Source organism: Erithacus rubecula (assembly GCF_903797595.1).
Source record: "Erithacus rubecula genome assembly, chromosome: 22".
NCBI lineage: Eukaryota > Metazoa > Chordata > Aves > Passeriformes > Muscicapidae > Erithacus > Erithacus rubecula.
In genome coordinates, this window is record NC_136674.1 from 1,409,393 (window position 1) to 1,433,980 (window position 24,588).

At 49.1% G+C, this 24,588-nt stretch overlaps 1 protein-coding gene across 1 annotated transcript in view; it reads right to left on the minus strand.

The window, feature by feature from the left end:
• Nucleotides 1-24,588, minus strand: part of AATF (apoptosis antagonizing transcription factor) — a 38,290-nt gene that overhangs the window by 13,422 nt on the left and 280 nt on the right. The window contains exons 2-9 of the mRNA XM_079324958.1: nucleotides 23,113-23,301; nucleotides 22,495-22,923; nucleotides 21,809-21,946; nucleotides 11,846-11,960; nucleotides 11,324-11,528; nucleotides 10,527-10,694; nucleotides 8,616-8,699; nucleotides 2,200-2,267 (exon numbers count right to left, since the gene is read on the minus strand). Coding sequence (XP_079181084.1) covers nucleotides 2,200-2,267; nucleotides 8,616-8,699; nucleotides 10,527-10,694; nucleotides 11,324-11,528; nucleotides 11,846-11,960; nucleotides 21,809-21,946; nucleotides 22,495-22,923; nucleotides 23,113-23,301 — 1,396 coding nt within the window. The remainder of the gene's footprint in view (nucleotides 1-2,199; nucleotides 2,268-8,615; nucleotides 8,700-10,526; nucleotides 10,695-11,323; nucleotides 11,529-11,845; nucleotides 11,961-21,808; nucleotides 21,947-22,494; nucleotides 22,924-23,112; nucleotides 23,302-24,588) is intronic.

Here is a 24,588-nt window from a genome sequence, read left to right on the forward strand (position 1 = left end):
GCATTTGGATGATTCTTTACTTTCCAGCTCTAGAATTAAACAGAGAAATATGAGCTTCCCTGCATGGAATCATATTTTACTTCATGCAGGGAACATTCCCTGATATTGTTCTAATTGTACAGAATCTTTTCTTACAGGAGGGATACACAGGAATAACTGATGTCAGAAGGTTTATTCTTCTAAAGCAACACCAAAGCAGAGTTAACAAACAGACAAAGCCAAATTCCAGCAGTGGGCAGCCAGGATTTTTGACATTAGTGCTGCAGAGAGAGACAGAAATACCTGAACCAAACCTTTCCAATGGGGAAACATCTGCAGATATCACACACAACCAGCTGAAAATCAGGCTGGGTGATGTGATGCACAACAGGAGAGGATGAGCTTCCTGACCAATGCCAAATGCCTTTTTCCAGGCAACTCAGTGCTTTTCCCCCTGCAAGGAGCTGGAAGGGCCCAGCCCTGTGCTGGGCTGGCACAGCCACCCCCTGTCACCTCTCCATGGCCCCTCTCCCCTGCCCATGGCCCCCTCTCACCTGCCCATGGCCCCCTCTCCCCTGCCCATGGCCCCTCTCTCACCTGCCCATGGCCCCTCTCTCACCTGCCCATGGCCCCTCTCTCACCTGCCCATGGCCCCCCTCTCCCCTGCCCATGGCCCCTCTCTCACCTGTCCATGGCCCCTCTCCCCTGCCCATGGCCCCTCTCTCACCTGTCCATGGCCCCCTCTCCCCTGCCCATGGCCCCTCTCACCTGCCCATGGCCCCTCTCTCCCCTGCCCATGGCCCCTCTCTCACCTGTCCATGGCCCCCTCTCACCTGCCCATGGCCCCTCTCACCTGCCCATGGCCCCCTCTCTCCCCTGCCCATGGCCCCTCTCTCACCTGTCCATGGCCCCCTCTCCCCTGCCCATGGCCCCTCTCTCACCTGCCCATGGCCCCTCTCTCACCTGCCCATGGCCCCTCTCTCACCTGCCCATGGCCCCCCTGCCCCTGGCCCCTCTCTCACCTGCCCATGGCCCCTCTCTCACCTGCCCATGGCCCCCTCTCTCCCCTGCCCATGGCCCCTCTCTCACCTGCCCATGGCCCCCTCTCTCCCCTGCCCATGGCCCCTCTCTCCCCTGCCCATGGCCCCCTCTCTCCCCTGCCCATGGCCCCTCTCTCCCCTGCCCATGGCCCCTCTCTCCCCTGCCCATGGCCCCCTCTCTCACCTGCCCATGGCCCCCCTGCCCATGGCCCCCTCTCTCACCTGCCCATGGCCCCTCTCAGCTGCCCATGGCCCCCTCTCTCCCCTGCCCATGGCCCCTCTCACCTGCCCATGGCCCCTCTCAGCTGCCCATGGCCCCCTCTCTCCCCTGCCCATGGCCCCTCTCACCTGCCCATGGCCCCTCTCTCACCTGCCCATGGCCCCTCTCTCACCTGCCCATGGCCCCTCTCACCTGCCCATGGCCCCTCTCACCTGCCCATGCCCCCCCTGCCCATGCCCCCTCTCTCCCCTGCCCATGGCCCCTCTCACCTGCCCATGGCCCCTCTCTCACCTGCCCATGCCCCCCCTGCCCATGCCCCCTCTCTCACCTGCCCATGGCCCCTCTCTCACCTGCCCATGGCCCCTCTCTCACCTGCCCATGGCCCCCTCTCTCACCTGCCCATGGCCCCTCTCTCACCTGCCCATGGCCCCCCTGCCCATGGCCCCTCTCTCCCCTGCCCATGGCCCCTCTCTCACCTGCCCATGGCCCCCCTGCCCATGGCCCCTCTCTCCCCTGCCCATGGCCCCCTCTCTCACCTGCCCATGGCCCCCCTCTCACCTGCCCATGGCCCCCCTCTCTCACCTGCCCAATGGCCCCCTCTCTCATCGGCCCCCTCTCTCACCTGCCCATGGCCCCCTCTCTCACCTGCCCATGGCCCCCCTGTCCATGGCCCCTCTCTCACCTGCCCATGGCCCCTCTCTCACCTGCCCATGGCCCCCTCTCTCACCTGCCCATGGCCCCTCTCTCACCTGCCCATGGCCCCTCTCTCACCTGCCCATGGCCCCTCTCTCACCTGTCCATGGCCCCTCTCTCACCTGCCCATGGCCCCTCTCTCACCTGCCCATGGCCCCCCTGCCCCTGGCCCCTCTCTCACCTGCCCATGGCCCCTCTCTCCCCTGTCCATGGCCCCTCTCTCACCTGCCCCTGGCCCCTCTCTCACCTGCCCATGGCCTCTCTCACCTGCCCATGGCCACCTGGTCGTTGGGGTCCAGGGATGTCGTTTTCCGCTCGATCAGTTCTCGCAGGAGCTGCAGGAGACACAAGAAGCCCCTGGGAATGAGCACAGCTGCTGTGCAGCCACTCCCACAGCTGGGACAGCCCCACACTCCTGGGGAAGGGCAGGGGAACTGAAACAATTCCCCAAGAGCTTGGGCAGCCCAGAACAGCTCAGTAAAATCCTTTCTATAGCTGCAGCAGGGATGCTCAGGCAGCCTTTGCTATTCCTTTCCATGTGCTGAGGGCTGGGGTTTGTCCCCTTGCAGCCTCTGTGCATCCTTGGATGGTGCTGCAAACCCTGCTGTGCCTTGTGGCCAAAATATCAACACAAGGAACAGAAATAAACCCTCCAAAACTGAGGGAACAAACTGCTTTATGGACACCTGCATCCCACCAAGCAGTGAAGTTACTGCCTCAGCTCAGAAACACCTGGACCAGAATCCAGGCAATTCCAGGGTGCAGGATGCTTTTCCTCCACCCTGTACTTTCCTCTCCTTTGAGGTACACATCACATTATCAGAAAAAAAAAAAAAAAAAGAGTGATTCAAACACAATTAAAAACCTGCCACTACTTTTTTTTTTTTTTTTTCCTACTTATTTATTTTTGGAGATTATTACTGCAGCAATTAAATTTAGAAACTCCAGGAGCCAGACCACTGGTTTATTATCACTAGAAAACAGCAAGCTACTTTCTCTGCCCTGTTTATCTGATTGATTCCCAGCATCTTTCTGGCACACAATCTATCAGTTTATCTCTGCCACTTCATCACAGTCACTTCTGGCAGCTAAATACAAGATCCAAATCCAGTGTTACACAGACATACGACACAGTAAACCTGTGTAGCACTGCCACTCTGCAAACAGCTGCCCTCAAGGCTCAGCAGAAATGGGATCTTGCTTCCCAGTCAATATTCTGTCAAAAGCAAGGAGGGAGGGAGGCTTGGAGCAGCAGCCACAAGTGGTGCAGAGCTGAGAGAGGTTTGCTGTCCCCTCTGATCCTGCTCCTGCACAGGCACAGAGGAGCTGGGATGTCACATACACCCCCTGTGCTCCCAGGGAATCAGCAGCAGGATATCCCTGACAATCCACACTGAAACACCCCAAGATCTCAGAGCTGTGCCCACACTGGTGAGAACAGTGCACTGGGCAGGGCTGGATATTGGGAAGGAATTCCTGGCTGTGAGGTGGGGATGCCCTGGGAGAGTGGAAGGTGTCCCTGACTGTGATGGAACAAGATGAGCTTTAAGCTTCCTTCCAACCCAAACCATTCCACAATTCCAAGATGCATTTTTGGGGCAGGCTTCTAACCCTGAACCAGTTCTGGTGCTCCAGATGTTCTCCCAGTGCAGTGCCAGCTGTGGGACTGGGGGCACTGCCTGGGAGAGCAGAACAAGGCAAAGATGAGGGAGAAGTAAAACAAAATAATAAAAAAAGCAGGAGCAAGAGGGAAATTAGGAAATGGAAATAAAAGCTGTGAAGCATCTTGTTACATCTAAATATGTCTCCAAACTGGGGTTATAAATCATGCTAACAATGGTTACTAAAATAAAAGTGGATGTAGCCAGAGGCTACCACTGAAAAAGTCAGCCCAGGCCTGCCTGGCTGCCTTTGGTCTTTAAGGATTTGATTAGTTTTCTGCTTTCTGGTTCAGAGTCTTGCATCCAGCCCGTGCTCCAGAGCCAGCCAGGGCTTGGGATACAGAGTGAATGATAAATTCATTTACTGAATAAAGCAACACTGTTTTCCCAGCACAAGACTTAAACCACTTCCCAAATGGTAATATTTCATTAAGCCTGGCCATTCTGCTTAGAATTTATTAGTCAAAACAGAAAACTCTCATCAGAGCCCATATATTCCATTAGGAGTGATATATGGTGTCTCCCAATGTCTAATTATTAACTAGGAAGTGTGAGTAAATCACCATCAGCGTTAAGCCCTGATGTGTGAAGACAGAATTAGGCAATTCCAGCATCAAAAGGCTTTGATTTGAAACAGATCCTGTTTTGCTCTCCCTCCTTCACCTCTTCCCTGAACTTGCAGGATCTCACAAGTGCAGGGATGCCCAGCCCCATCGCAGAGCTCAGCTCCCAAAAGCTGTGCCCAGGAGGACAGACCTGGCAGCAGAGGGGAGCTGTCCATGCCAGCTGGCTGTTCCTGGGCAGGAATTGCTGCTGCAGAACCCAAACCCTGTCCTGACAGCCAAGCCAAGGGCCCTGCTGGCACCACTGAAGTGATTCCTCTGGAATTCCCTGCAGGAGCTCCCCAGTGCCAGCCAGGAGATGCACAGCAGGTGCAGGGGGCAGGACCAGAGGGGCTTGGAAATGGCACCAGGGTGATGTTCAAGGGCAACAGAGACTCACTGCTCACTTGAGAGGTCAATTTTCATTTCAGGGGTTAGGTCTCATTTTCATGCACTATCTATCAGTGCTTCTAATCCTACACTGACCTTTCTGATTTGCAGATCCCTAAGAATTTCCAGTTGAGACAAAGAGCTAAGGAGAGCTGAAATCAGCCTTGTGACAAAAGGCTCACTTGTCTTGGACCTTACAGAGCAAATCAAATTTTAAAAAAAAGTCCATCTATAGATCCCCTTTCAAGCTCCCACTCAGTAGCCATGTAACACTTGGATTTCTACCAACACCAGAGAAAATTTAAGTTTGCAGCTCAAACATTATTTTAAGCCCCCTTGAAATGCTTTTCAAAAACTTGATTTTGATATTTAATTAAATGCAAGCTGAAATCGCTGGACAGCCTCTTTTTAAAACCTGTTTTATTCAAATCCAAGTTTGTGTAAGATGCACAGATTTGCCTATTCTCAAAGAACCCATTAGGAGAAGCTCCAAATCAAGCTTTAAAATGTGTTATTAACCATCTACCCAGCCATTTGAAAGATACATGCCTGTGATAAGAGTATTGTATTGCCATTAACCTGTGGGATGGCTCGAGACATCTCTTATTCACACAAAACTCTAAATGCATCTCATTAAAGCCACAAGATCAGCTGTCCATATTAATCACTCACCAGTTTAATTAAGGTAAACCAGCTTGTCACCAAGCCAGGCTTCTCTATTCTTCACCATTATTGACTTTTAATGGTTCTCTGCATTGGTAACTCCCTGTTCATGGCATTATCAAATTTCTGGGACACTGTGGGCCCAGGAAGCTGCTGGGGACAGCAGGGGAAATTCAGCCCAGCAGTGAAGTTTCCCAGAGTCCCACAGTGGGGTTTAAGGATGCTGACCTTGGGGTAAATCCCAAATGGGGGGATGAGACCCCCTCCTGGAAGGTTTTGGAGTTTCCTTGGATGTTCCCCCTCCACTCTGGCTCCTCTCTGGTGCCCAGAGCCAGGGCTGCTGTCACAAAATGCACACCACCACCAAAACCAGGGGAGGAGGGAGCAGGAGAGCAGAGGAAAAAAGGGATTATGGATATTCCCAATTCTCCTTAGGCATACCTGCTGCCAGCAGTGATGAACATTTGTTCTGGGAAGAGCTGCTACCAGTGGAACACTCAGCATATGAACACTAACCTAATTCCTGTTGGAAATAAACCAATTTCCACTCTCTCCTTTACCAGAGGAGTATTTCAACCTAACAATAAAATCTCCACTGTAGCATGTCAGAGCAGCAGCTCCCTGGTAGCAGGCTGGAATTTTAAGTCTTAATGCTGCAATATCAGCTGTAATGAATTCTACGTAAATACGACTTCTAAAAATAAAAAGCCTTTTTCTTCCCTAAAAACCAACTATGGAGGAGAATTTAAAGGAACAGGAAATGGGCTCCAGCCTCTCACTGCTGCCTTCTGAAACATTTTAACTATTCCTACCCAAATAAAAATATTTCACTGCATTATTCAGCTCCAGCTTTCCATCACCATCCAATATGGGTCATCACAATAAAACAAGAATAGGAGAACAGGCAAAGTGGGATGAACAGGCAGAGAAGAGTTAAATCCTGAATCATCACAAAATTCCAACAGACCCACCTGCTGAATTCTACTGAATATTAAGACCTGGACAAGAGAATTGTTTTTCTAGAAGAAAAACCGATTAATTAAAGAGCTTTTTATTATAATCTATAATAAAGCAGTATAACTACTTGTTCTGTTGTCACCAACTTGTGCACATTCATCAAATCTGGTTCATTTTTACTTGCCTAATTTCACACTGACACATAGAGGAAGCTGCTGCTTTCCAGTGCTTTTCTTTATCTGAATGTTTACCTTTTAAGCAGCAAACTAACAACTATAAAATGTTATTTAGAAGAGTGCACAAGGAGAGGCTGGAGGTAATTCCAAAGGGAAGGAAGAGGCAGGTGCTGCAATGCAATCAGTGTTATGCACAGGGGTCAGAGGCTGTGAGCACCCTCAGCCTGTGCTGCTGATCACTCCAGGAGGAGCAGCTCCCTCCCAGGTTTTATTTCCATGCCCACATGCAATCACACACACACACAAAGCCCTGCTCAGCTGTGACCCAGGGGCAGCAGAGCCATTCAGGGCCCTGGCAGCTCCATTGTGCTGTGCTCTCCCCGCTCTCAATGCAATGTTCAGCTCCAGCTCTGTGCCCTGACAAATAAAGGAAAGCACTTTATGAATCCAATTTAATTGGGAGGTGACAGGAAACACAGAAAACAGAAAACACAGAAAACACAGAGCCATTTGCCTCAGCTTATCCCTGAGCTGGCCTCAGCTCCAACCTGTGCCAAACCCCACTGAGCATGGGACATGAACCAGTGTCCTAGTGTCCCCAGAACACTGGGGAGCTGCATGGATCCTCTCTGCCAGGAAACATTTTGGGGATGGAAGGGTGGAAAGGAGGGAGGGGAGGAGGGAGAGAGATCAGAAAAAGCCCAGCAAGAGAGGAAAATGGATGTGCAGCTGCCCGTGGGCTCAGCAGATGTCTGTGTGTGATGTACGAGGCCGGGAGAAGCTGCCAAGGGCTGGGAAGTGATTAAAGCCTCAGCACCATATTTCCAGCCCATGGGGTTCCCAAAGTGGCACCCATGCCTGCCTGTGCTGCCAGATGTTGCTGGCTGGTGCTGCCCCTGCAGCTGGAGCAGCAGGGAAGGCAATCTGGAGCTCTGCCTTGCAGAGGGGCCCCTGGCACCCATCCTTCACCTCTGGCCCAGCCTCAAACTGCTCCAATTTGCTGCCACTTCCCTCTTGGGAAATGGCCAAGATACAGTTGTGCCTGGCAGACCCATTTGTTTTACTCAGGTGATTCTCTTCCCTCAATGACCTCTATTAGTTTAAGTTTTAATTTAGATTAACCCCAGCACCCCAATTAACCAGTGAGGGGAGAAGCTAAGCTGGGCTTGCTCATATTTCTGCAACCACCATTTAACAGTTACAGTTATTAGAGGGAAAGATGGGGACACTCATCCATTGCTGCTTTCTTTGAAAAAATTTAACATTTCAGAAGAAGCATCTCCTCTGCACAGGTCCTTGGTCTGTCAATCTCAGCTGTTTCTCCACACCAGGAATTTGTTATACCAACTTCACTTCCATGTTCTTAGGCTCCAATTGCCCCCCAAAGCTGAGCTTCTGCACCATCTGGACCCCAAATTCCACCTCAACAGATCTGGCCCCTCCAATTCCTGCTGCCAACAGGACAGGTTCTCTTCCACCACCATTTGGCATCCTCACATGGCAGCAGCTCTCTCCTACTCCCCTAGCACCTTCCTGGCCACTCTAATAACTATTCAGATTAAAAACAATCTGTCTTTCCAGTGATACAATGGTATTTGTTTAGTCCTGAAGTTCAGGCTCTGTGTGGATCATCAAAGCAGGCAGAGCTTTGCACACACTGGGGATGGACTCACAGTGACATGTTCCTCAATATGTGACAGTTCCAGTTTTCACAAAGCTGGCACTGTCTTTATTAAATAAACTACAAGCACAGTGTTTCCGTGCACTGGGTGCAGATTCTTTGCTTCTAAGAATTTTGCAAATAAAAGGAACAACTGGCCTGGATCCAAGCTGGCCCAATTCCAAGAGAAGTGCTGGAGCAGCCCAGGAGCTCTCCCATTCAGCAGGTAAATGAGATGATTTAGGCAGAGACAAAAACAACTTTCAGTGCTCCTGAGGATCTCCTGGAACTGATTTTCCTAAGGGGGCTCTGCCCACAGAGAGGAACCAGAGTTTTTCCTCTGATTTTCCCCAGGGAGAACAACAGGCACAGCTCCTGCAGCCCTGACACACCCACAGAGCAAAAACTGAGAGCAGAGTGCCCTGAGAGACCTGCAGAGATTTTGGGTGCTAAAACAGGTAATTGAGTTTTACAGGTAAAGAGAAATGTGGAGCACAGAACCAACTGCATTTTCTCTGTAAGTGTTGAAACCCACCTGGAGCCATAATTCCAACATACATTTACCATCACCTACCTGGTGATAAAAGTCATCATCATCAAAGATCTCCTCATCTATATCCTTCAGGTGCCTGTTGGAATCTGAGGCAGGCAGGACTTCCTGGAAGCACCAAGGAAATAGTGAGAGCTCAGATCTGCACATTTCTGTCCCAAACTCCAGAGACAGCACATGCAGCAGCTTGTAAACACACTTGATATGAAGGAATGGGGAAAAACTCCCAACATAACCAGCTTTTAAAGACCAGGAATACATTTAAAGGCAAGGCAGAAATGCTGTCAATGCCAAAATAGATTTATGATGCCTTTACTGGGAAATAAATAGGACTGTGCAAAGTATTTCTGGCAAAGTACTACAGATATTTTTAATGTAATGGCAAAAATACATCTTGCAAGTCCAGTAATTCTACCTGATCTCTCAGAATTGAGTATTTATTCATTCTTAAATATGAAATTAATAAAGGGCCTACTACTAACATATTCTGTAGGTTATATGCAGTATGACTTCTAAAGGGACTTTCTGGGTTAAAGACTATGAACTGCAGAGTGAACACCAAGTTTTGCTGCAAGAATCAGATTTAGTGGTGGCACAGGAGGGGCACAATCCCAGCTCAAACCTTGTTTCCCCTGTCAGAACTGGGACAGGAGATAACGACAAAACTGGAATTTAGATGTTTTTGCTTAGCTGTTACACTGCAGGAACCAACATCCAGACACATCCTCCTCCCCAAAAAAAGCACAGCACCTGCTAAGGGTGATCTCTGTAACCTCCCCAGGACAATCAGAGAATTAACCCCTCCTTACCTGTGTGCCAGGCGGGATGATATAGAGAATTAACCCCTCCTTACCTGTGTGCCAGGCAGGATGATATAGAGAATTAACCCCTCCTTACCTGTGTGCCAGGCAGGATGATATAGAGAATTAACCCCTCCTTACCTGTGTGCCAGGCAGGATGATATAGAGAATTAACCCCTCCTTACCTGTGCGCCAGGCAGGATGATATAGAGAATTAACCCCTCCTTACCTGTGTGCCAGGCAGGATGATATAGAGAATTAACCCCTCCTCACCTGTGTGCCAGGCAGGATGAATCTGAGAATTAACCCTTCTTTACCTGTGTGTCAGGCAGGATGAATTAACCCCTCCTTACCTGTGTGCCAGGCAGGATGAGTCAGGATGACCCCTCACCTGTGTGCCAGGGAGAATGATATAGAGAATTACCCCCTCCTCACCTGTGTGTCAGGCAGGATGATATAAAGAATTAACCCCTCCTCACCTGTGTGCCAGGCAGGATGATATAGAGAATTAACCCCTCCTTACCTGTGTGCCAGGCAGGATGATATAGAGAATTAACCCCTCCTTACCTGTGTGCCAGGCAGGATGATATAGAGAATTAACCCCTCCTCACCTGTGTGCCAGGCAGGATGAATTAACCCCTCCTTACCTGTGTGCCAGGCAGGATGAATTAATCCCTCCTTACCTGTGTGCCAGGCGGGATGATATAGAGAATTAACCCCTCCTTACCTGTGTGCCAGGCAGGATGATATAGAGAATTAACCCCTCCTTACCTGTGTGTCAGGCAGGATGAATTAACCCCTCCTTACCTGTGTGCCAGGCAGGATGAGTCAGAATGACCCCTCACCTGTGTGCCAGGCAGGATGATATAGAGAATTACCCCCTCCTCACCTGTGTGCCAGGTGGGATGAGTCAGAATGACCTCTCACCTGTGTGCCAGGCAGGATGATATAGAGAATTACCCCCTCCTCACCTGTGTGCCAGGTGGGATGAGTCAGGATGACCCCTCACCTGTGTGCCAGGCAGGATGATATAGAGAATTACCCCCTCCTCACCTGTGTGCCAGGCGGGATGAGTCAGGATGACCCCTCACCTGTGTGCCAGGCAGGCTGATATAGAGAATTACCCCCTCCTCACCTGTGTGCCAGGCCCAGGCTCAGGCCCCAGGGCTGGCCCTGGCTGCTGCTCCTTGCCCAGCACAGTGTAGAGCGAGCGCCGGGTCTGCGTGCGGCGCAGCAGCCGCTCCCTGTCCAGCAGCACGTGCTCCATCTGCGCCAGCACCGAGCGCTCCAGGGCTCCAAACCCCTGCAGGCAGCAGCAGAGTCACAGCTCACACACAGCTCACACACAGCCCCTGCTCAGGGCACCAAGAAAAGGGGCTGGGGGATTCCTGGGAGCGTTTTTTATTTGTTTCTCCCTTCCCGACTCTCCAGGCAAGTTGACGCCTGGCTTAATAAAATGCCTTTGCTGTTCTGGTTCAGATTAACTTCCTGATGATGAATACCAACTCAGAGAGGTGAGGAGAGCCTGGATCTCTGGCTGGAATGATCACTCATTGTATTAAAGCCTACACTTCATGGAGGAGAGCCTCAGAGGGCCCCCACAAACAGCTCTTGCAGCAGCACGAGTGACATTTTCTGGAGATTATTTGCTGCTGGAGATTGGCTGTGATGGGATGTCTGGTTGAGAGAACACAGGAACTACACCAAGAGACACCTCACACCATCCCAGGCTGCTCCAAGCCCCTTCCAACCTGTTCTTGGACACCTGCAGGGATGGGGCAGGCACAGCTGCTCTGAGCACCCTGTGCCAGGGCCACCCCACACTCACAGGGAAGAATTTATTCCATGTGTCCAACCCAAATTTCCCCTTTTTCAGTCTGAACTTGTTCCCCAGACCCCTGCTCCATGAGAGCCACATCAAGCAGGCCTTGCCTTCCCCATTTTGCCAGTTGCCAGCTTTGTCCTGTCATGCCACTTCTGCATGGTGCTGTTCCTGTAGGTCCTGAAGTCCCTGTAGCGCTTGGCTATGAACTCAGGGTACTCCTCAAACTTCAGCTTCCTCTTGGGGAGCCTCCTCCTCTTCTCCTGAGCCTTCTCCACTGGCTCCTCATCACTGCTGCTCGGGATTTCATCCTCACTGCAACAAAACCACTCAGGATAAACACCCTGTGCCTCCCTCAGGCAATGTCTGAGTCCTTGGTGGCCCCTCCACCACCAGCCCACACCACACTGATAATTTTATTAAAAGCCCCATGGTCTAGTCCCTCCTCCACTATCAGAAATACTAGAAACCAGACTTCCCACAAGGCAGAAAGAATTCAAATAACAGTGTCTGTCATCCAGAAAGCAGCAACTGAGAGAGCAGCAGGGTGAGGGTGGTTCAGGAGGGCTGGGCTTTGTCCTGTTTGCTGGAGACAAAAGGTTCAGAAAGATCTTCTCTCTCTGTGCATTTACCTCTCAGTTTTTGCTTGCTTTCCATCCACCAGATGCCTCGTGCCTGGGTACTGATAAAGCAGCTCATCCTGAAGCTCCACCAGCACTTTCAGCAAGGCCTCCAGGGCTTTACAACCTGCAGAGCAAGAGACACAAATGACAAGATCTGATCTATGGGGAAAACTTTAAACCATGACCTGGTGAGTTTAATGAGAAGATTCTGATCAGAAAAGCAGAACTGCAGGCCCAGAGATCCTCAGGAAGAGAGAAAGGGAAGAAAAGATGGGGTGGAGGGGTGTAAATTGATCAAGACATGGTGTGTGAATGTGATTTTTCTTGGGATGAGCAGGGTGTTGACACATACAAATCCTGAAGGCAGATGTGGTGCAGCTGGTTCCCTGTATCCATGCCTGTTCCAATGGCTGTGGCTTCTCCAAGGACACACAGCTCCAGCTGACTGTGGGACAGGTTAACTGCCCATCTGCTCTTCAAAACAGTTCTTCTGTGGCAACCAACAAGCCTCCCTGCAGGACTCTCTGATAGAAAACAAGTGTCTGCCCAGGCCTACACAAACTGTCCCTCTGCACACCCAGCACAGGGTCAGCTCTGCCAGGTGAAACACCTGGCACACCCCTACCCAAAAACCTGAGCTGCACTCTGGCTGGCAGAGCAGGTGGGTTTGTGTGGAGAGCAGGAGCTGGGAGCTTCCCCAGAGCCTCCCCAACCTCCCTCTGCACGTGGCACAAAAAGAACAGGGAGAATCTTTCCCCACTCCATTTTTTTCTTCATTTCTGCTTTTCAGTAGGGGACACAGAGATCATGGGTAGAGTAAACAGCAAATCTTCCTCAGGCAGACAGAGGCAGAAATCAGCCCAGACACTCAGAGGTCTCAATCTCCACGTGTTCCCACTGTGATATTGCTCAGCTGTCACCACCTCCAGATAAATTATGGCCTGACCTCAGTAACAGCAATGTCAAGGAGAAGATGCTTTAAGATTTTTGTTGCAGATCAGCTGTTGGGCTCACCCTCCCTGAGCCCATGGCTCATTGTAGATACACTCTGACAACTGCTCTCTATAAACCTATTAACGGATTAGGTTTGCTGCACTTGTAAATCAGACGTGTGTGAGCATCAAAACAATTCCACCAGACAAACAGACAAAAGCCCAGAAAAATGCATTTGTTGTAGGTGTCTGCAGCTAAAGCATCACTTGCAGGAGCCAAGTGCCCCCACCCTTGCCTGAGTGCACAGCTTACACCAGCAAAATCCTTCCTGCTGCCTGCAACACAGCCAAATGTCCCCAGAGCTTCCCAAACTGTTTATTTTCTCCCTGCTGCCTCTCCTCCAGCAGCAGTGCTAATGCACCCCAGGCAGCTTTGATCCTGGCAATTACAACTGGAGTAGCACTCCAGCCCTTCTGGGGTATAGCAGGGCCATGTTGAGCAGGCAAAGAGATAAAGCCAGGCTCAAGCTGCCCCAGGCTCTGATACAGCCCCCAGCAGAAGTGGGGCTGGGGAGCAATTTTATTTGGAGTGAAGGGGCTGGAGAGGGCAGGGAAGACAATGACCATGTGATTATTGCAGGCAGTGGCTTCATCAGGAGCCTCTTCCAGCAGGGTGATTTCCCTGTTCCCAGCCCTTGGGTATTTAACAGCATTCCTGCATGGCATTCTCACCTCTACTGCTGGCTGCTTAACTGTGCTGTAAACTCAACTCCAGCAGCCAAGTGTCACCCTCCTCTGCTCTCCTCCCACCTAGCCCTGCCCTGTCCATCTCACATTTAATTCCACAAGGGGCTGTTTTCTTCCCAGCCTCCCCTTCATCTCCTCTTCACTCTGGAGCCCTTGTCTGCCATTACAGTGCCTGCTTTGGGCCAGAGTCTGGCCCCATTTGTGAATGAAGGCAGCACAAACCAAACTGTTCCATGGATGCAAACTGGGTCATTTTGAAAGGAGCCTGGACACTGACTGACCCTCCTACCCCAGCAGCATTTTTGTAATGCTGCCCCTTGTCTGGAACAAGAACACAACAAACGTGGTTGGAGTATAACTTCCAGCTCAGATGGGACTCAGAGTCAGTGATGAGACATCACCCTGGCAGAGTCACTTTTAAGAGTCCACAGAAGCCCCTTCATTCTGTGTCCAGGAGGGAAAAAGTTGTTCCAGCTGCAGCAGGCAGCAGATCAATCCACCCAGAAGGCTGGGAGCCAGCACCAGTAAATCAAAGTGTGCCTTTCTCTCAGCACTCCTCATGTCCTGGCTCTATCCAGCCCTGCAGCCAGGCTGGAAGTAGCCCTGGAGTGTTCAGCTCCACTCAGGGATAGCACTGCCATGGATCAAAGTGTCAGGAGACCCACCAGAGATGAAACCCATCCTGCTGCTCTCAAACCACACAAATCAATTCTGTCAGTGGACAAACCTGAGTGGGGGGAGCTGGCTGCAGGGACAGATCCCAGAGCTGCCAGGGGGGCTCCAGGCCCAGCATTCCCACAGCTGCCCACCCAGGAACAGCCCTGCACTCCTTTCCATGACCTCTAAAGATGGGGTCTCACTTCAGCCTCCCAAGCAGCCACATGCAGGGACACTGAATCCATGGAAAAACCTTCCTGGGATGTTCCAGCAGGAACCATCACCTGCCCAGCACACTGCTCCACTCCAGAGCCTGTGCCAGCACTGGAAATTAAGGACTTTTCCCCCTCAGGTAAATCTGAGGCTCTGGCATCACTGGAATATCACAGGCACACAATGCTTTCTGTTCTCCCTGCACCTCCACAGGCTGGGGAAGTGCTCACACAGAAAAGCTGGAGCAATGCTGGCACTGGCAGGAGGGATGCAGACAAAAGCTGAGCTGCACAATATTGGGAACATCCCCCTGCCTCCACAGAGAGCCCCCATGGAGCCCCCACATCCCCAACACACACCAAAAGGAGGAGAGGAACCCAAGCCTGATTGCAATGGCTGCACACAAGCAGAAGCACCTCCACCTGGCACACAGGTTTATCCCAGCACTGATGCAGAGGGGGAATGTTCCCTCCCTCCAGAGGCTGTGGGACAGGAGTTAAACTCCAGGTCAAAATGGCCCTTGAAGAGCTGGCCTGGGAACAATGCTCCCCACTCCCATCCAGCAGCCAGCCACTTGCACTCCTCATCCCCAGCAATTAATCCCCCACCAAACACGTTTGATTAAATCTTTTCAAGCAAATCCTTTGCTTTGCTTTTGTTAGTTCACTTCTTGTCAACATCTATTAAAATATGCCTTTAATTCTCCCACAATCTTAAAAAACACCGATTCCACTGTCTTCAACTTTAATCAACTGTATGGCCAGCATTTTTCATTTCATAATAATGTGCTGTTTGGAATTCAAGAGGCAGGCTCAACATCAATCATTCGGCAAGAATTTTTCCACTGCAATAAATATGCAAATGAGGAAAGCCAGTCAGTCGTATTTCAGGCCCGACTTGCTAGTGTTTTAAAAAAGACACAAATTTATTAATTGCCGTTGGCCAGCGGAATCCTATTACTTTGGGCATTGATTACAAAGCTGTGTGAGTGATTATTGTGCAACTCGCAGGCTATCCAGGCATGAGGAAAAATTATTAAAGCAAGGCAGAGATTATCAACTCAGAATAACAATAAGCCTTAACATTTTAGGCCTCTAACTTCTTCAACAAAGAATTACGCCGCAGCTCTGGTGGATGGGGAGTCTGGAGGCTGCCAGGGTTCCTTTTGGAGCTTGCTCTGCATTCCCAGCAGCAGGAAAAGCAGGGGAATTCCTCCAGGTGTCACATGCCAGACTTGGGGCTGTGCACTGAAGGTTGGATTTAATCCTCAGTGTGGAAGGAAGCTCAGGAGGAACAAGGTGGGGTTGGCAGGATCACAGCAGCTCCAGCCTGGCACCCCTGAGGGTCCCAATAAAAGAAATAAATGAAATAATTCTGTTGGTGAGACTCAGACAGGAGCTCCAGGAGCCAGCCCAGACTCAATGATAGGCTAAAGGTGATTTTTTACAGGTGGTGTGGTTCCCATTCCTCACAGACTTCAGCACAAAGCACTGGGAAATCTGTCCAAATTTAGGAAATGATGGAAGCAACACTCCTCTCATGCTTCCCAACACAGTGAGTTTGGGGAATTTTACCAAATGACAGTTTGCTGCTGACAGCAAAGCTCTGCTCCACACCCAGCCCAGTTTGCTGGTTCCATTGGAATGCAAATGATGCAAGAGCCTTTGCAGAGGGAAAATTGTCTTCCCTGGGCACAAAGGAGCCAGGGCTGCACCCCCCTCCCACAGCAGTGCTGCAGCTGACTCCCAAAGAGTTCCAGAACAGCCTCAATTTAGCCCTTTCACTCCAACATTACTGCATCTGACAGGGAGGACAACAGGATCAGACACAGATGAGTTTGCTAAAAGTAAAGGAAATAACTGGATTCAACAACAGAATAAAGGCTGGGTATTCAGGGGTTTATTAGAGGGGACTGGGGGAGGGGGAAAGCTGAGGAGAGAAAGAGAAACACTTCCATGAAGTTCATGCTCTGCTGGTTTGCCTCAACCATCATCTTTTGATATCAGCCCAAACCAGGGAGGGGATGGGGCTAGCAAAAAAAAATGAGATTTATAAAAACTGATGCTTTCCATTACTGGAGATGCAAAGAAGCTGACAGCACACATTCCTGATCTGCCAGCCTGGAGTCCCCAAATACATGGGCAAGGAGGAGAAGGGAAGAGGAAATGTGAAATTTCATATTTGTATCTGGATATTAAGGCCAGAAGGGAACATTAACCCATCCAGAGTGACCTCCCCACTTAATACCATTTATTACATTTATCAGGACAAGCCCTGAGTTTCCATCTCAAGGTACCCAGGTGCCAATTAATCCCAGTTAGCTGACATTTGCACACTTGTCTGGACACTTTCAAAGCCTTTGTTTCTCAGCATCTTGTTTGTGCAGTACACAGACTAACATGCACAAATATTTAGCTAAATTCAGTTTAATTAGCTATTAATCTTGAGAAACTCAGGTGTAGGCAAAGCTGTCTGAGTGTGGTGTAATCCCATGGGCTGGAGTTCAGCCAGGGACTGTCCCAGCATTTCCTGCACTAAAATTTAAGGCAGATTTCAAATAAACCTCAGACATCATCACTGAACAACACACATGGATATGGAGAGCACCTATAAAATCATTTTACCACACCCATACATGAGAAGGAGATGACAATTCTCAAAAATAACCACAAGCTAAAAGCCTTGGCATTCTGTGAGGGAGGGCAAGAGCTCAAAATTGCATGTTAAATAAAGGTTCTGCATTTCTCCACTCCTTCCCACTCAGAATTCCTGAACAAATCACAGAAATAAACCACAAAATACCTTCCAGGTACCTCCCCCAGCCCAAATTCTGCACATACTCAACACATCATGGACTTCATGACCCAATTTCACATTCACACAGAACAACAGAGCTCCAAAAGTGAGCCAGGGGTTTGTCTGAGCCTCTCCCCTCCCACTCTGGCACACACAGCACACCCAGAATGGCTCAGGGGTTGTTCATCCTCACTGAGCCCACTCCTAACCAAAAGCTCTCCATGGTATATTGCACAGAATTTAGAAAAAAAAAAAAAAAAAGGATCTGATTCATTCATTTCCTTCAGCTGAGAGAAGAGTCTTCATTAATGTCAACAGGCTTTGGCTCAGTCCCAAAAAGAGCTGAACAGATTCTCCATGAGATCAGAGAGGAGAGGTGAAATTTGGGGACACCTGCATCCACATCCATTTAAATCACATCCAACCCTGCAGGAACTGGCAGGGCTGATGCTTTTTGTATTCATAAAGTGTCCAGACTAATACAATTCAATTAAAATGAACTACCACTTTTAAGTGGGCTAGATCTGATCACAATAATTTACACTCAGGCTTGAAACCCAGTTCTGCTGTCACACATTTGTGCAGGCTCCCAGTAAAATCTTCAAAGCAAGAATATATTTAAGTCCATGATCTTGCCTAGCACCAATTAATCCTGTAACTGCTCTATGCCTCTGGAAACTGTGTAATCTGCCTGTGCCTTGGTTCCTCCCCCTCCCTGGGACACTCACCCTGCTCTGCATTAATGCATTCACATCTCCAGATGGAGGTGGGGATATACTGGAGTTCTAAAAGGGATCCAGGAATAAAGGTGAGAACAAAATTACCAGGGAGCTCTTGGCTGCTGAGTCCTGCAGGCTTCCCTTAAAAATCCCAAAGCTGTGTCAGTAAATCCCATTTCAGAGAGTTGTTCCCTGTCCAGGTGAGGGGCATGGCCAGGCACATCCTCTCTCCCCAAGGAAGTGGAACAGCTTCTCTGGCACCTACAGCAGACTGGATTTTATCCAAAATTAGTCCCTGCTTAATCAGTGTCTTCAACAAGAGCTATCTGGATCTTGTGGAGAATGTAAAAATATTATTTTAGAGACTGGGATTAAGAGAGCCTAACAAAAATCCTCATTAAAAAGACACTGAGAACAATAACCAGAGACTAAACAGAATCTTTCCCTCTCTCAAATGCCAAAAGATTGCAGAACCAATCCAGAAAAAAATGAAGATATTCAGTGAGAAGCACTCAGAGAGATCTAAATGTGCTGTTCAATCCCAAGGCACAGAATTTGCCATTTTTGATCTGATTCCCTTTATTACTGATCATAAACCCTGGTGAAACTTCACCACAGCTCTCCAAAGTGTAAATATGTTGATTATTTGTTGTCCCCACTTTTGTTCTCCACTGAGCAAATCCATCCCCACACACCCTGCATATCCATTTTTGCCAAACCCACTATTTCCTCCATTTCTTGAAATTATCTGCAGCTTCTGCTGAAAAACAGAAATTTTGGATTCTGCTATTTTCTCTTAATTCACTGATAGATGGATTAAAAAAAAAAAAATCCCACAAAAAAGCAGTGAGCAGTTTACATTTCAGGGATCTCCTGAATTGTTGTAAAAGGAAAGCACAGCCACTTGTCCCTTTAAAGTCCTGCAACTTCCAACAGTTTCTGACAAAAAAAAAAAACTTCCTCACCTGAGTTTCTGTACATTCTTAACTCATCTCACCAACTATGAAATGAAAATAACACAATCAGCTGTTTAAAAGCTGCAATTCCCAGCTCTTTTTGAAAAGTGTTAGTCACAGTAATGTTTCCAGTTTAGTATTTTTAACCAGAATTTGAAAGAAAAAGCTACAGGCCTGCAGTGAGAAGCTGAGGGCCTTTGAGGATGAAGAGATTTAATTCCTTGTTACCTCCTTGTCCCTCAATTATTTGTGAGTTTTTCTGTCACTCTATCAAAGATTTAACACAACAATCCCCAAACCCTGGAACTGTTTCATTCCTCACACTGGATGTGGCTCCACCAATGTTTATCCCACCTCTACTTTGGCTTTTCCTTGCCCTTGAGGTGATTTTTTGGAGACAATTTCAGGAGATCCCCTTGCAAGCTGCCAGCAGAGAGAAATGTGAGTGGCAGGCCTGCAATCTGTGCAGGCACAGCACAGAAACTTGCACCTTGCTCTCCTTTTCTATGTAAATAATGCAGGGATCCTGAGGGAACATGCCAGGGATTGGAATTTTTAATTAATGGGTCTCTTTAATGTGCAAATCAGGAGCAGATTGCAAATTCTGACTCGCATTGATTATGAAAAACATTAATTGAACGTGCAAGACCCCAAACAGAGGCAACATCTCAAGGCCTGGGCCAGGCTGGAAGATGAAGTGCAGGGGAATACAGATCTGTGCTGGGGAAAGTGCCCAGTGCAGGCTGGAATTGTGAGCTGGGAGGGTTGGTGTGAGCAGGGAATAAAACCCTGGATGTTTGTGCTGCTTTCAGAGCTCAGCCACTCTGATCTCAGCACTAAAAAACCATCCAGACATCCTCAGTGGGTGCAAAACAGCAATAAACATGAGCTCCACCACCACAGTTTGGTCTCTTATTTGTATGTAAAAAAAGGGTGACAGAAAAAAAAAAAAATCTGGAATATAATTAAAGATTTAAATAATAAAAAAAAAAGAGAAAAAAATAGGGAAATAAAAAGTAAGACAGCACAAACAAAGCAATGCTGTCTCTTTAAACAGAAATTCATCCTATATAAATTATGGCCATAAACTTTTCCTGCAGTGCAGCCTAATTAATTCTTGTTCTATACACAAAGGGAAATGCTGGGTGACAAATGGGTGTGAAGCCTGAAAGCTGCCAGGTCTGCAAAACATTTTCTACTTCAATTTATAAGCAATTTTGCAGTAAATCATCTACCAGAACCTGAGATCTCAGGAATCTAAGGTTGTCCAAGGCACGTTGTAACATTAAACAAAAAAAAATAATCATAAAAGATTTCAAAAATAATAAATTAAACACTTCAGGTTTTGTAACCTCTGATCTCAAAACCTGGAAAATGAGCATGACCTTGCCATTTTCACCCAGGTTTGGCTTTAAAACTGCAAATGGATAGAGAATTGCTGTCTACTCTTTAACACAATTACACTCCCAGCCTTTGGGAATACCAGCACCACAACAGGGTTGTCCTGAGTAGGAGATACCCAAGAGGAAAACACACAAAGGACATTTTCCAATTCAAAAAATTCAATCTTCCTCCGAGCACAGAGCAGAAGTTTCATGAGAAATTGAAAGATTTGGGAAAAATTACTGGAAATTCTCATGCAGAAGTTGTGAGAGCACTGGGAACCTCCTGACCTCAGAATCCTGCAGGTTTCCCCCAGTCTGGGATTTTGGCACTGAGTCTTTTATGCAACTGGAACACCAAATCATTCCCTCCTGTTCAAGGAGGATGATGAAAACGTGCCAGATTTATTTGGTGGGTTTGGACAGAAGTGCTGAGGGTTCCCTGCAAGGAGAGCATCATCAGGCCAAACCAGAGTCCATGTCATGATGATCCCAAAATCTGCCCAAGGCTGAAGCTCATCATGTACAAGTGTAGCAGCAGAATGTTCCTAAATTCAGTATTTCCCATCTGCCAGCCTGAGATATCCTCTGCTAACACTGCCCAGGTCACTCCAGCTTTATGTTCTGCCTTCAGATGAGCACAGGACACAAACCCAAGCTCTGAGGAACATCAGAGTGAACCCCCACAACTCCCCAGCCCAGATGATGAGGAGAAGGTGGGGAGGGATCATTCAGCAGTTCTGAGGAGTGGAGTTTCCCTCAGAGCTCTGCACAACTGAGGGATCAGCTCTGCAGCACTGGGGACATTACACTCCATGTGCTTGGGTCTATTTTGCTTATGGGAAATACCAAAATGTCAAGCATTGTTTCTGTTAAAGGTCTTTAATGATATTGCATCTTAGACCTGTAATGAAACATGGAGCTGGGGCAGTTTGTAATGCATCTCATTAAGGACATTAATAATGTGTGTTCCACTGAAAGGTCAGCTCAGCATTGGTGGGAGTTTGCCTTTTTGTCCTTAATCACTTCATTTAAAGCAGCAGAGCCAACTCTAAAGCAGAAGGCAGCTCACCTGTAACTGCAGGTAAGCTGACTGCCCTGTCCTGGGCAGGGCTGAGGCACAGGATCACAGCCAAAACTTGCTGCAGGGCCAAGATTCAGGGTCATGCCTGATGACCCAGATTCTCTCCCCTTGCATTCACCTCCAGGCCAGAAAAAAGATGTCCAAATATAAAAACTAAACAGACCCACACCACACTGAAGCCCAGTACTTTGCACTCACCAACTGGAACCTGCATGTTATGATTTCATATTGGAGAATCTACTACAGAGCTCATCATTAGCAGGGATCTCAGAATAAACAGATGAAGCAGCTCCATGCTGGGATTCATCTGCACAGAGCCTCCTTTGGGCTGCATTATCCTGCTTTGGGCAAACCTTGGCATTCACTGGCACAGCACAAAATTGGTACAAGGTGTGTCTGGACAAAGCATCCCAGCTCTGCACTGAACAGCAATAAATAATTGTTTATAAGAGTCTGAGCAAAGGAGAAAGATTGAAAGGCTCTTACAGTTGTCCACAGCGTTGTCAAAGTCCTTTCCCCCCTCCTTCCTGAACCTGGGGTAGGTGTCAGGCTGGGGCAGCCTGTTGGCTGTCATGAGCAGCTTCTGCATCTTGATCCTCCCTTCCATCAGCTGATCCCACAGGGCTTCACAACAAAAAGGAAATAAAAGCAAAAGTTAGCAAGGCAAAGCACTCCTGAAGAACCTGACAGCTCCCCTCTCCTCTGGGCTGCTCCACTCCTGCTCAGGGCAGTCCTGAGCAGCACAAAATGGGAGCCACAAGCTGTGGGCAAAGCAAAGCCCAGCTGCAACTCTGGGACTCACAGATCAAACACCCCTTTGCTTTACTGCTTCAAGGACAGCCTGCAAACAGAGGTTGGATAGTTTAACAGCTCAGACGGGAAGAAATGGCATTTTGGGAGTTACATTTTGGAAAGAAACAAAGTGATCACAGCAGGAAGCTCCCAAACCCAATGGTCCCATGAGGATACTCAGCACTGGTTTAGTTAAGCTGATGGATAAATGAACTTCACATCATGAGCTGTTACAGCAGCAGTGACACCAGATGTGGCAGAACATCTGCACACACACAGGGCTGCTGCAGAATGCACAAGCAGCACCTCCCCATGCTGAGGAGCTTCCCAGCATGGCTGCTTTCACACTGCCAGCAAACACACAGCAAACATGCACAAACCTAGCTGGTTCCTCACAGCTTTGCCCTTCTCCACTTCTGCACACTCCTGTCCTCTGGAGAAGGTCTGCACTCCCCCATCATCTTCGCTGTCTTTGGTTTCTTTTCCATCATCGTGGTTTTCATTCCCCAATTCCTCCTCCTCACTTCCTTCTTCCATGTCAGCATCATCCTCCTCCTCATCTTCATCCTCCCCTTCACTGCTCCCTGCATCATCCATCCCCTCTGTAAACTTCTCCAAGTCTGTGATACTCTGGAAGCTGAACTTTGGTGCCTTGGCCTGTTCAGGCTGCTCCTCCTCTTCACCATCCTCCAAATCATCCTCCTGCTCACTGCCAGCACTGTTGGGCTTCTCCCTGGCCTTAGTGCCAGCACTGTCCTCCTCTTCTGAGCCTTCAGTGTCACTGTACCAGTCATCTAATGCATCTTCAGCTAGTAAATGAGAGAAAAAGTTATTTACTTAGAAGAACAATTCATCAGCAACAGTTCAGTTTGAGCTATTTGATGTCCAACTTAATTGTGGCTGTTCCTTGCCCTGTAACAGGGCCCTGAGGTTGCTCAGTCATGTATTGACATCATGGTTTGCCAGCAAAAAGAGGAAAAAAAAAAGAGATTTCTTACCAGATCCTTCTTCAGACAGAGCATCTCCCCAGAGCTCTTCCTGCAAAGCTTTCCGGGACGTGGCTTTTCCACTGTACCTCTTATCAGCTTCCAGGAGAGAGGCTGAAGCTCTTTTCCTGATATTGCCAACAGGCAAAATGTCATCTGTGGTTTCATCCTCAAATCTGTCAATCACTTTAGCAACTGTAGCTGTGGGAGGAAAAAAAAAAAAAAAAAAAAAAAAAAGGGTGTCAGAAACTGAACTGAATTCCAGCTCTGTAACAACAGTGCATGCACAGGGAACAGGAACTTTGAAAAGCATGGGAAAGGCACATAAATCATTTCCTGCAAGGGGAAAGGCTCCTGCATGAAGCAGAACACAAACTAAGCCTATCCAAGCCCTCCCAAGGGTGCAGGAGGTCTCTGAGTTCAGCCCCTCGTGTGGAGGACTCTGCAAAGCTGCAATGCCTTCATTCACTTCATGCCTGCAGATTAAAAGAGGGAAACTCCAATTCAGATGCACTCTGGCCTCTTGCTGCACACACAATCCACATAAACACAAAAATTCACTGTGGTTATTGCCCTCCTTCTTCCCCATCTTCTCCAGGACAAGGAGCAGAGCAGTCCAGCCCAGAGAACACATCCCAAATCCTCCCTCCCTGCCTTCATTCATTGTAAGGCACCCCGTGCCAAATTACAGGGTCAGCACTGCTGGGGCAGTGGAGCAACTCAAATAATCACTGAGCGCTCCTAATGTGTGTCTGGAAAGGTTAAAGCCTCACTTGGAGTGTCTGTTAGAGGCAGAGGAGGACAAAACAGTCTCCTGCTCAGAACCAAAGCAGCAAAATGTGCCCTAAGTAGAGTCAATGCAGCCGGGAGAGGATGGCACGGTGCTGGGGACAAGGAGGGGCAGAGGCAGCTGCTTCAGTGATCTGCTGCAATCCTCAGAGCATGAAGCTGTGCCCAGGGCAGCTGTGGGTGCCCCTGGACCCCCAGTGCCAGGGCCAGGCTGGGGGAGGGTGGCACAGCCCGGACAGGGCAGGGGACATTGGGGTGGCACAGCCCGGACAGGGCCAGGCTGGGGGAGGGTGGCACAGCCCGGACAGGGCAGGTGACACTGGGGTGACACAGCCCGGACAGGGCAGGTGACACTGGGGTGGCACAGCCCGGACAGGGCAGGTGACACTGGGGTGGCACAGCTCGGACAGGGCAGGGGACACTGGGGTGGCACTGGCTGGGCTCTGAGGTCCCTTCCACCCCAAACCGGCATGGGCTCCTGCCAAATCTAGAACAAAATTATGGTTATTGAAACAGAAAAAGGCCCCTGCTGACCTCAGTGGTTTTTAAGACGTTTCTTACTGTTCTTGCCTGGAGAAAAGGACCAGGCTGAGCCCAAGCCAGGCCCGATCCCCGGAGAACGCGATCCTGGCCACATCTCCCATCCCACAGGCGGCTCGATCCCCGAGGCGAATCGAATCGCGGAGATAACCCCGATCC